Source organism: Rhinolophus sinicus, chromosome 3 (genome assembly GCF_057876585.1).
Source record: "Rhinolophus sinicus isolate RSI-liver-muscle chromosome 3, RSI-T2T, whole genome shotgun sequence".
NCBI classification, from domain to species: domain Eukaryota; kingdom Metazoa; phylum Chordata; class Mammalia; order Chiroptera; family Rhinolophidae; genus Rhinolophus; species Rhinolophus sinicus.
In genome coordinates this window covers 130,964,276-130,977,461 of record NC_142503.1, presented here as the reverse complement: position 1 = coordinate 130,977,461, position 13,186 = coordinate 130,964,276, and the positions used below count along the sequence as shown (strand labels likewise).

Below are 13,186 nucleotides of genomic sequence, written 5' to 3'. Positions count from 1 at the left end.
ATGCTCCTAACTCCGAAGGCTGCCGGTTCGATTCCCACTTGGGCCAGTGGGCTCTCAACCACAAGGTTGCTGGTTCAACTCCTCGAGTCCCACTAGGGATGGTGGACTCCGCCCCCTGCAACTAAGATTGAACATGGCACCTTGAGCTGAGCTGCTGCTGAGCTTCCGCATGGCTCAGTTGGTTGGAGTGCGTCCTCTCAACCACAGGATTGACAGTTCGACTCTGGCAAGGGATGGTGGGCTGTGCCCCCTGCAACTAGAAATGGCAACTGGACCTGGGGCTGAGCTGCGCCCTCCACAAGTAAGACTGAAAGGACAACAACTTGAAGCTGAATGGCACCCTCCACAACTAAGATTGAAAGGACAACAACTTGACTTGGAAAAAAGGCCTGGAAGTACACACTGTTCCCCAATAAAGTCCTGTTCCCCTTCCCCAATAAAATCTTAAAAATAAATTAATTAATTAACTTAGAGCTAATATACTCAAACTTTTGAGGGAACTATGAAATACACAACTCTACTCTGATTTAAATTCAGGATATGAATAATCAAATTTATATTTTTTTCTGAAAGACAAAAAAATGTGTGAGAGAAGATTTAAAATCTTAAGGAAAAGGAAAAAAAATCTTAAGCAAAAGGAACAGAGTGGGGTAAGTGGAGTAAACAGAAGATAGATAAGGTAGTGTAATAAGGGGAGATTGTCATAAGGTAGAAGGGAAATGAGGGAGAGCTTCAGAGATAGCCTGTTTCATGTATGTGGCCTGTGGCTACTACACTTACCCTTGCCTGTCTCAATGCCAACGACTCAAGTCATCTCCAGTTGGTCTAGGGCAGGGAAATTTATATTGTTGTTTATTTCATAATTTTTGAAACTGTCACTTAATGTCTATGCCTCAATCAATCAATTCTTTAAACATCAAATAAATGTTGATCTGATCATTTCACAGCTGATATTACTATTATTATCCAACAACTACTCTGTCCAAATTATTTACTGAAAATTTTTCCCTAGTAACTTGTTTAATTCTTTTCTTGCTCAAGACATGGGTCCAAGTGTTTGTGTGTGTGTGTGTGTGTGTGTGTGTGTGTGTGTGCACGCACATGCCATATGTAGAAATTGTGAAACTAATTTAACTTATATTTTACTGTGATAATTAGAAGACTGAGCCAAATCACTGCTAAACTATGAAAGGACTCCATATTTTCAGTATTTGTGATTTAAAAATTATTTCTGTCTTATGTAATCAGTAATATTTTATATTTTTCTTTCTCATGATTATTTTGCTGCCTAATATTTGTATTTGTAATGGATTCTTGTTAGGTACATTAAATTAAAAGGACAAATATAAAGGCAGATTTATGTTTGAGCAATTTGCCATACTTCTGAAGCGAGCAAAAGGGAGAAGAGACTAAAGTTCTAAACCCAAAAATTCTGAAGGGCAAAAATGAATGACCTGGAATCTTTCAGACCGAGGAGAAAGAGATCCATTAGAATCATAATCGAAACCAGGAAGAAATATGTCCAAGGAGCAGGTACAAACGAGAAGTGTACTGAGTCTGACCAAAACTACAATCTAAATTCAAATAGGCTCAGTATTTGATTGCATTGGGGTGATTACGCCTTAACCTTTTATGCCTCATAGAAGAAAGAGTAAATATTTTCTGGAGGAATATATCATGTCAGAGCTATATGATCTTTTGTGCACAATGTCTAAAATACATAAGATAATTATGAAACATGCAAAGAAGCGGGAATATGTGATTCATAATTAAGAGGAAAATAGTTAATCAAAGCCAACCACAGATGGCTTAATTGTTGAAATTAGCAAGAGTGTAAGATAACTCATATATTTAAAAAAGACATTAAAATGTTGAAACATGGTAAAAACAATGAAGATTTTCAACAGAAAAATGGAATAGTGAAGAAAAGACCAAGTGGTATTTTAGAATTGAAAGGAAAATATGTGAAATTATGAATTTCAGTGGGCTTAAAAACAGGCTGAACACACACACACACACACACAGAGAGAGAGAGAGAGAGAGAGAGAGAGAGAGAGAGAGAGAGAGAAATAGTAATTATTTTATTTAAGGGTTTATACCTCAGACTCTATTGCTCTATTGGGAATGTTGCAAAGTTCACAGGACCATGTTATCTCTAAAAAGCAATATGAAATTTATAGTTATATGGCTCCATGGATTTCAGATAAGAGATGTAAACTTGTATATCTTTTTGAGGTATAGTGAAGGAAGAATTCTTAAAAGTTTTGTTATATGTAATAATGAATAATTCACAAATTTTGTACATAATCTAGTTGCTTGCAGGCCATCTGAACACTGCAGTGAGTTAAATGGATAGTTTATTCTAAAATTAGACCTTTCAGCCTCACTTTCATAACACTTTCCCCCTGCTTTTATTGGTATAGATAATAACCCCCATAGCCCATTTATAATTAGAAAAAGAAGCAACAAAATCTCCAAAGGTTGTTAATACATCCATCTTTGTAGTTAATGTATATCTTCTAAAGACAATTACACTATTTCAGAAATGGCTAAAACGTGAAGGTGAGGGAATGACACTCTCTGCAGATTCTAATTATGATTCAATTTTTTTCTGATGGGATAGGAAATGCTTAATGATTACTTTTATACTCCCTCTTCAGTTAGGTAGGTAGCTAGAATGTTAACTGAGAGACTAATTTATCCGTTTGTAAAAACAAAGATAGCAATGTTCAATGTACTGACATATTGACAAAAATTGAGAGAAGATCTATGTGAAATGTTTTTCTCAAGGAAATGCTTAGCATAATAGAAAATTTCAAGATGCAGTGGTGGGTATTGAAATAGCAGCACCAGTAGTAATAAGTAACATTAACGTTGTTACTAATTTCAAGTCCTCCTTGGGCACAACCAAAATCATAGTTACAAACACTGGCCACATATTCCAAATCATTTTTCATTTAATGATCAGCATATAATTGTGGAATATGATTGAGTTGACACAAAACTTACATCTAGAAATACACATGATTTCCATATGTGAATTGGGGAATGCTTCCCAGTCCCAAGTAACAGGACAGTTGTGGCTAATGTAGGGAGCTTACAGTGGACATTCTGATAATATAAGACTCTGAAATACCTATAGAAATCCATATGCTAACATGATGGTCTCTTAATGGCAGTTTTAATCTCTTTGTTTCTTAGAGTTTAAATGGCTGGATTTAGGAGAGGCATGATGACTACATAAAACACAGCAAGAAACTACCGAGGTGATGCTGAGTGGCCACAGCTAGATAATGATGCAAGGTCCAAAGAATAACACCACCACTGCGATGTGGGCAGTGCAAGTGGAGAGAGCCTTGGATGCCCATCCTTAGAGCGAAGGCTGACAATAAACAGAATGTAAGAACAAGAGATCAGCAACATAATGAAGCAGATGGTTGCCAGTACTCCACTGTTAGCATTTTATCAACATTTCTAGAATATAGGTGTCCATGCAGGCTAGATTTTCATCAATGGAGTATCACAGAAAAAGCTACCCAATTCCCTGGGTCCACATAACCTCATCAAGGAAGGGTATCTATGATGCAGCATATCTGCAGGATGACTTTTTGTTGTTCATTTCCTTCTCTTCTAATTGTTAGAGAACTTTTGCTAAACAGACATTTGACTAGACTTGAGTGATGGGAGACTCTGGACATGTTCTCTGGTCATGGACCCAATTTAATAGTTACTGCCATTTTCACGATAGAGAATGAGAGCTGTATCTCATGGTTATACTGATAAACTCACTTAACAGGTATTGTAATCACTCATCAACCATCACCAGAGATAGTAGCAAAAGATTTATTCTTATCGGAACTTAAGAATCGTCCTTGATGTGAGCCTGTTACTCCTGGTGCACTGTTGTAATCATACATCATCATCCTGAGACATGTGTCAATATTCACAACTGACTAGGGAGGTACTGGAATGCTTCCTGGCCAGTGGGCCAGCTACAGTGCATGAAGATGATGATGAAAATTTCAGTAACTGCCAAGCAAAGTAATCACAACAGCATAAGCTGAGATATGAGAGTTAAAACACATGCACACCATCCAATAAGATCAAAACTTGAACAGTTCCTACTGGGATTTATATTATTCATTAATGTTCAAGGTGGAGGAAAGAGGCAAAGTTTAAGTAATTATGTATGGAAATGAGTTGTTGCCAACTTAAAAAGTATATACATCCCATAGGTGTTGTTAGTAATTGGTTGAGAAAGAATGGTAAATACCCATGGCTCAAACCAGGATAGTGGTTATGTTAGAAAGGGCTACTTACTCTAAGACCACTGATGAAATAAGAATTATAATTTGGAGTTAATTAATTATTGCACAAAGAGAAGTTTCCTTTGTAAGAATAGGTTGGCCTGGCTCTTCTTCCAGACTTACGGTGTAAACAGTAATAGGCCAGTGGCACTGAAGACTTCTGGTTAGCAGACTGCTCGTAATTCTCAGTTAGTGTTGACCACCTAACTACAGATGGCTTCCATAAGGTAATAGGGAGGCAATTAAAAGCTTTATTCTTTTCTTTTGCTTCATTCTCTTTTATATCAACTGCTTGTTTGAAAGAAAACTAGACATTATTAAGGCAACTTAAACTGGGTCTCAGTTGTTTTCTTCACCAGTATTTGAAAAAGACCAAACATATTTGTTGTTTGTTTGTTTTTGTTTTTTGGTCTTGCCATGTTCTCATGATCAAGGAGATTGAGAATTTCAATGGCCTTAAATTTGGGCTCATATACTCCTGCAACTTCTGGGAAATGAGGCCCCTAATCAATTACCATGAGAAGAAAAGATAGAAAACCTAAGCCTGATTGATATAATTTTAAACAAAGGCAAGACATCTGTAAGCTAAAAATTGTTGTGTAAGGAAATCAGGAGGGAAAAATTAAGTGATGGGATATTGGATGTAGTCCTCTTCCCACATTTTCAACAGTACTATGTTGATGATCTTAGACTCTTAAAAGATAACAATTTCTGTGTTACTAAAAACTCTTTTACCCCTACATTCAACTTCTTTCCAGGAAGTTATGGAACCTTGGGATGCAGACAGTATGATTTCCTCAATCTGACATTTTCAAAGCTAAGTTTTCTTTGATGCTGGGTGCTCCTCATCTTTCTTCTGGCAGCCTGCTCAAAGAAGAAACTGATATAGCGCTAGGTCTTAGAAGAACTGCTAGATATAAACACATATCGCACAGATCCTTTACCTTAAAGAATGTACTATTAGGTTGGTAAGTCAAGATTAATAAATAGAACACTGAACAGCAACATTTAGTATACAATTGAAGGTTACAAACTTCAGAGGATTAAAGGATCAACATGGACAGGACAGATTGGTGAAAGTGCCATGCATGGAATATACCAAATTTGATTGAATGATAGGTAGATTCTGCAAAGATGTTGGGGTAAAGGAGTGTAATTTCAAATAGCAAAACCCATTTGGCCCAGCGCATGGAAGAGGATAGTGAGTGGTGTGAACTGAAGAGCCCAGGCAGATACAGTCTGAAACTTGGCTCTATTAGTTATGAAGTATGGGAACTCAGTCAAGTTACAAACCGTGAGCCTCATATATTTTAGTATTTAAAATGGATTCCTTGTTTTATAATAGTGTTGTTTTGTTTATTCAGTGCTTGTTTTTGTATATTCTTGGACAGTATCCAAACAAAATAGCCCAGATAAGCAAAGGAATGTATAATCTGTAAAATAGTGATAATAGTGTACCAGATTTAGTTTATTCATCACACCAGATATACACTCTTGGCTTTTTTTCTAGCTGGAATATCCATAATAATGACAGCCTTTGCCTCTGCTACGTGGCCAAGGGACCAATGTTGTTGCTTCTATGGGTCCCTCATTCTCTCTCAGGCGTGATAAAACATTGCTTTTTCTCCCACCAGCACTTCACCTTGGGTTTCCCACCTCTGGGCTCCTGTCTAATTTAAGTTTCCTTCTTCCAAAGAGGAGCTTGAGTTAAGAATCTGTGTGTAAATAGTTTATGTGAGAAGGAGATCTCTGGAAGTAGTAGAGAGGGACCAAAGGAGATGAGAGAGGGAAGGAGAAAAAATCAACATAAATGTACATTTTTGAGGTTACTGAGGAGAGCAAATGTTTATGTCATTTGCGTGCAATGTGTAAGACAGTGGTGTACTAATGGAATACTAGATTGACTAAACCGTAGACTAGAACTTAATTTGAGGGAGAACAAGATATCAAACAAATACTTAAGTAAATAAACAAACAATTGAAAGCTATAAATAACTTCTGTGGAATAAAATGTACACAGTGCTGTGAGAGAGTTAAAGAGGGAACAATTTGGATTTGCATCTCAGAGAAGCCTCATAACAAATGAGATCTAAGATCTTCTTCAAATGCATACAAATGGAAAACAAGTGGAATTTTAGAATAGTAGCAAATATATATAATCTTATTTTATTCACATGTGATTTATCATATAAACTAATTTTATTTTTACTTTTAGTTGAGTGCAAATAACTTGCTTAATATCACAAAGCTGTTACGTGATAGAAGTAGAATTCAAACCTAAATCAGAGAATCTGTGCTCCTAGACACTATATTGTGAAAGATGGAGAAAAAAATAAGGTAGAAGACACGAGTGGACCAAAGAATATTATGCAGGATTGTGCTAAGAGATCCATTGACAGTTGCCTTATTGGCCTTTGTTCCACTCATTCAAAGAATACCAAGAAAACAGTGTGCGTGTGTGTGTGTGTGTGTGTGTGTGTATCTCACACACAAGTGCCAAGTACAGTGAAAATTTAAAATGCTGCTTGAGGATACCTATAAGAGATCCATTTAAAGTCAAAGTCCTCGTGTATATCTATAAGGCCCTACATGACCTGGTCCTTCTTTATTTCTTTGACCAATTTACTACTGCTCTATACTTCATTTACTTTATTCTATTTATCTTATATTCCTTGAATGTACAAGTCATGTGCTTGCCTTATGACCCTTGCAGCAGTTGTCCTTCTAACTGGGACTGAATTCTCCCAGTCGTCTTTATGTGTAATTCCCTCATTTCCTTCAAGTCTTTGTTTAATATGACATTCTTAAAGATTCTTTCCCTATACCAACCATTCAATTTAATACTGCAACTGGCCCGACCCTCTGTACTCACCATAACTCTTAGTTTGCTCTACTATTTCTTTATTTTCTCCCACTGCAATCATTAGCTTTGAAGAATGAATGTGCTTATTTATTATGTTTATTGATTACTGTATATTGAGTATTTTTTGTCTTTCCCTACTAGATCCTCAAAGGCATGAATATTTATTTTGCTCTCTAATTTGTCTCTAGTAATTTGAACAGTAAATGGTTATGTGTAATATATAGTCAACATCTGTGAAATTAATGAACAGAATGATTATGCAATATGTTTTGGGCAAATACATGTCATCAAATATATGTGGTGCCCTTTAGTCTGTCATATCAATACTTCTTAGTCTGATATGTTGATTTCTAGGTGTGAACATCCTCAAGATCATTTGATACAATGGAAGTTTACTGTTGTAACTTTCTTATATTATATATGGAAAGATATAATATAGAAGTTAGACTGTGATAAGTTAAAATATAAAGTATGTATTTAAAACTCTAGAACAATCACAAAAGAAAAATATATAGCTAACAAGCTAATGTTATTAATATGAATAAGTTTAAATAAATAATAAATATAAATAATAATATAAAATAACACTAAAGTATCCAAAAAAGGCAAAAAAGGCAAAATTGATAAAAACAGACAAAACATATATAAATAGAAAGAATGTCAGTTTTCACCAAACCATATCCATAGTCATGATATATGTAAAAGGCCTAATAACCTAATTAAACACAGAGATTTTTGTATTAGATAAAATATATGTTGCAGACAACAACCCACCATTAAAAATAAAAACTCATATAGATTAAAAGCAAAAGGATAGAAAAAGAAAAGCTATGTTAATAACGTTACTATTTAACAAAAGAGTGGTATATTAATTTACTATTGCTGTGAAAAATTACTACAACCTTAGTGACTTAAAATAGCAAACATTTATCATTTTATAATTGGTTAGGTCAGAAGTCTGATGCAAGTCTCACTGGGCTAAATTCACAGTGTTGGTTGAGTTGCATTTCTTTCTGGAGAGGCTCTAGGAGAGAATCTATTGCCTTGCCTTTTCACTTAAACCAGAGAGCAGCAAGAATGGCGAAAAATAAATAAATATAAAATATTTCACAAGAAAGCAAATTTTAATCCAGCCATCTCAATAGTAATCTTATTAAATGTAAATGATATTTTATTTTTTGCTATTATCGTGCATATATGTATATATATACATATATGACAAACCCCACAAGACTTACTATTTTTTTACAGTCAATATTAAGTATATACTTATTTACATATATCAACATATTTAACAATCCAATTGTTTTTATTTTTTATTCTTTCTTTCTTTCAAATTAATCTTTCTCTCCAGGATTATTTTCTCTTACCTGGAAAACAGCTATTAATATTTATTTAGTGCAACTTCTTAGGCAACACATTCACCATTTTTGTTTTTTCTGAAAGTGTCTTTATTTTACCTTCATTTAAAGTATATGTTTTAATCTCATATAGAGCTTTAGGTTGGTATTATTTTCTGTCAGCACATTAAATGTCATGCCATTGTCCTCTGGCTCCCACACTTCTGTGTTAAAAAAAGCTGCCATCCTGCAGTTGTTCCTTTCAAGTCAACATGTGTTTCCCCACCCCAGATGTTTCTAAGATTTTATCTTTTATTTTTATCTTTCTTATGTTGATGGATTTGGGTCTTTTATTGGTCTTTATTCTTCTTGTGGTTCACAGAGTTTTTTAATATGTGAATTGATGTCTTTTATCAGTTTGTAAATGTTCTTGGTGATTATCTCTTCAAATATTGCATCTCTCCCATTCTCCCTTTTCCCTATCCTACGTGGACTTCAATTGCAAATCTGTGAGACATTTTCATTGTTATCTCATATATCTCTAATGTCTTTTTCCATTATGCCTATTTGCATTTCAATTTGAGTGTTTTATGTTCACTTAAATTCTAGTTCACTCTTTAGTCTTCTACATTTATTTGGATTTTAAACTCATCTAATGAATTTTGATTTTAGATTTTTTTCAATTCTAGAATTTTCATTTTAATTCTTTTTATAGATTCCAATTCTCTGTTCAAATTCTCTATTGTTTAACCTGTTTACTACTGTTCTTCTATTGTTTTGAACATACTAGCCATTATAATTTAATGTTATTTTTATTTACTTTCATAGTCTGGATAATTTCTGCTTATACTTTAGTTATCTTTTTGCTCTTATTTTTGGATAACATATTTCTATCTTTTAGTATTTCTAGTGATTTTCTATTAAATTATGGATATTTAATTAAAAATTTTAAGTTATGTAGCCTTCCCCAAAAGAAGGTTCAGCCATCTCACTACTAGATCAATATAGTGTAGGTTAATTCCCTTAATCCACTGTGTCTCAGCTGGGGCAAATTTGCCCTCTAGAGTATATTAGGCAAAATGTAGGGATCCTTTTGGTTGTTACCACTGAGGAGATTCTACTAGCACCTAGTACATAGAAGGTGGAAATGCTGCTGAGCAATCTACATATAGTATACAGGAAAACCCCCCACAACAATGAATTGTATGGCCCCAAATATCAATAATGTCAACGTGAGAAACATGCTTTAATCCAAACGGTGTTTTGTTGGGTTTAAGCTGATGTGCAGCTTTCATAAGACTAATTCTATCTCTATGGTTCATCCATAGATGTCCAAGATTAAAACTGAACCCTGATGTATTCTCAGGACTTCTGATTTACTTATGTAAAACTTAAATTTAGAGATGATGGAAGTGAGCATAGAGACAACAGAATATAAGGCTTCCGTTTTGTGTGGGGATATCTAGTAGTACTAGAGTGGCTCTGGAATTTTCCTGATGATAAACCATGTTTCAAGTGCTATGATCCTGGAACCAGCAGTCAAAAAATGATTTGTTCTGAAAACATTTATACATAAAGACACATGTGCTCCAATGTTCATTGCAGCTTTGTTTACAGTGGCCAAGACATGGAAACAACCAAAATGTCCTTTGATAGATGAATGGATAAAGAAGTTGTGGTATATATACACAATGGAATACTATTCGGCAGTAAGAAAAGATGATATAGGAACATTTGTGACAACATGGATGGATCTTGAGAGTGTAATGCTGAGTGAAATAAGTCAGACAGAAAAAGCAGAGAACCATGTGATTTCACTGATATGTGGTATATAAACCAAAAACAACAAAAGAACAAGACAAACAAATGAGAAACAGAAACTCATAGACACAGACAATAGTTTAGTGGTTACCAGAGGGTAAGGGGGATGGGGGGTGGGAGATGAGGGTAAGGGGGATCAAATATATGGTGATGGAAGGAGAACTGACTCTGGGTGGTGAACACACATGGGATTTATAGATGATGTAATACAGAATTGTACACCTGAAATCTATGTAATTTTACTAACAATTGTCACCCCCAAAAATTAAAAAAATAAATTAAAAAAAAAGAAAATAATTAAAAAAAAATGATTTGTGTATTTCCTAGCTCCATAAATGCCACAAAGACAGTAAATTCCCTATATATACACCAATTTGTTGGTAATTTTCTGGGATTTATTACTAGTTGCCACATCAAAGGCTACTCTTACACTCCTTTCCATGACTTTGTAAACACCTAATGCCTTATCTTACCCCCATTTAAAAAAAAATAACCAGAGTGGTTTAGTTATCTATAGACAAATAATTACTGACACACAAATACCTGTCGTTGTTACATTTAGTGTAAAAAGATTTTTGAATGAATTAAAATTTAAGATTTAAAAAATAACAATTTTGAATAACCACAAAACTCTCAAAAAGTTTAAAATATGAAGTTAAACAGTGTCATGACAGTTTCCCATGGAATATAACAGTTTTCTTTTTTTCCGTCCACCAAATTAGGAAAAAATAACTAGGTCTCTAAGTGCCCATAAAAAGTACTTAACAGCATGATACTTTTCTATTTAATAATATTTTAACATAGTCCTTTATTCAGAATCTTTAGTATCATGCCTTAAGTCAAAGGAAATGTTAGTTATTCTTGCTTAATGAAGTTTAATGGCCTCTCTTTGAAATTTGAATAACTGAACTACTTGCCATCACGTAAAACACAAGATTTTGACCCTACCGACCTATCCAACTTCAATTCCTGCCACTTTCCCACTCATTACCTATGTTACAGGTACCCCATTATGCTGTATAGTCTTCAAGTATACCAAGCCCATAAGATCTTGTGTTCTTGTGTTACTCATCCTCTCTGCCTAAAATTTTCTATCCCCAGATAATTGTATGGTTATTTCTTTCAAGTCATCTGGATAACAGCTAAACACCACTCAACAAAATCTTGCCTAACAATCAAAAATAAAGTAACTGTTATCTCCTAGTCAAACTCTACCATAACGTTATTTTTTATTTGCCTCAGGGCAATATCTTTTTCAGATAGTATGGTATTTTCTTTTTCAATTTAATTATTCAATTAAATAATTCAATTTAGTAATTCAATTTAACCTGTCTATCTCTTTAAATGTAACTCCAGGAGGCCTGGAATCTTACCTGTCTCATTTATACATCTAAAAGAATGGTGCCTAAAAATTGGAAAGGGTTAGTAAATATAGTATTTGCTAAATGACTGATTCAGTGCATTAATGAATAAATAATTTAATTAATTCTACCTGGCCCTTTTCCTTTCTTGCTTTTGTCATTCTCCTATTCCGTTCAGCAAACCATGTGCCGACTCAATAATCTCCTCATGGAAGCTTTTACCTCCTGGTTGCGAAGTGTGTAAATCACAGGGTTCATCAATGGAAAGATCACTGTGTGAAAAAGAGAAACCACTTTGTCAGCTGGGAAAGCTCTGAAGGGGCGAGTGTAGATGAAGATGGCAGGTCCAAACATGAGAAACACAATGATAATGTGTGTGGTGCATGTGGAGAGAGCCTTGTTCTTCCCCTCAGAGGAAGACCCACATACACGGCAGACGATGACTGAATAGGAGGCTAGAAGGCCCAGGAAGCACAGGAGGGTGAGCAGACCACTGTTGGAGACCATCAGAAGCTCCACCACAAAGGTGTCTGTGCAGGCCAGCTTGATGACCTGCGGCACATCGCAGAAGAAGTTATCCAGCTGGTTTGGGCCACAGAAGGGCAAGTGGAGAATAAGGACCACCTGTACAATGGAATGAGCAAAGCCCCCAAGCCACACAGCCAACAGCAGGGCATAGCAGGCTCTAGGGTTCATGACAGTTGAATAATGTAAAGGACGACATATGGCGATGTAGCGGTCAAAGGCCATCACAACAAGAAGGAACATTTCCCCACCTCCAAGAAAGTGCAAAAAAAAGAGCTGAGTGATGCAGTCTCTATAGGAGATCACTTTCTTCTCAGAGAGGAAGTCCACCAGCATCCTGGGAGCCACAATGAAGGAGTAGGATGCATCCAGGAAGGCCAGGTTGCCCAGAAAGAAGTACAGGGGGGCTGTGAGGGCAGGATCTGATCTAATGGTGACAATGATGAGGAAATTTCCAGGGAGGATGATGAGGTAGAAAATTAAGACTAGCACAAAGACCAGGAGTTGAGCATTTTGAGACTGGGTCAGACCAAGGAGGATGAATTCTGTCACAACTGTGTTGTTTTCTCTCTCCATCACTCCTCAGTCTGCAGAATCACAATGAGCAAAATATTATCTGTATAACCACCTTTTTATCTGTTCCATAGCTCTTCTCTGGATAAAAACATTTGCCACATCCAACATTCCCTAGCTAAAAACAACTTACACCTCGTAACTATCCTATGTTTTGAGTTAATCTTTCTACACTTCATTTTCCAATTCCCGTAAGACACTGTTCTTACAACCACCCTATTTTTCCCATTTAAGTGCTCCTGTAGGACTCTGGGCTACTTTGCTAGAGGTACCGAAAATAAGACCTAGCCGGACAATCAGCTCTAATGTGTCTTTTGGAGCAAAAATTAATATAAGACCCGGTCATATTTTATTATAAGACCCGGTCTATAATATAATATAATATAATATAATATA

At 35.3% G+C, this 13,186-nt stretch overlaps 1 protein-coding gene across 1 annotated transcript; it reads right to left on the bottom strand.

The window, feature by feature from the left end:
• Positions 1–11,866: 11,866 nt before the first annotated feature.
• Positions 11,867–12,793, bottom strand: LOC109458877 (olfactory receptor 4N5). The gene has a single exon (XM_019752864.3). The coding sequence runs from the start codon at positions 12,791–12,793 to the stop codon at positions 11,867–11,869; it is 927 nt and encodes a 308-aa protein (XP_019608423.3).
• Positions 12,794–13,186: the final 393 nt, after the last annotated feature.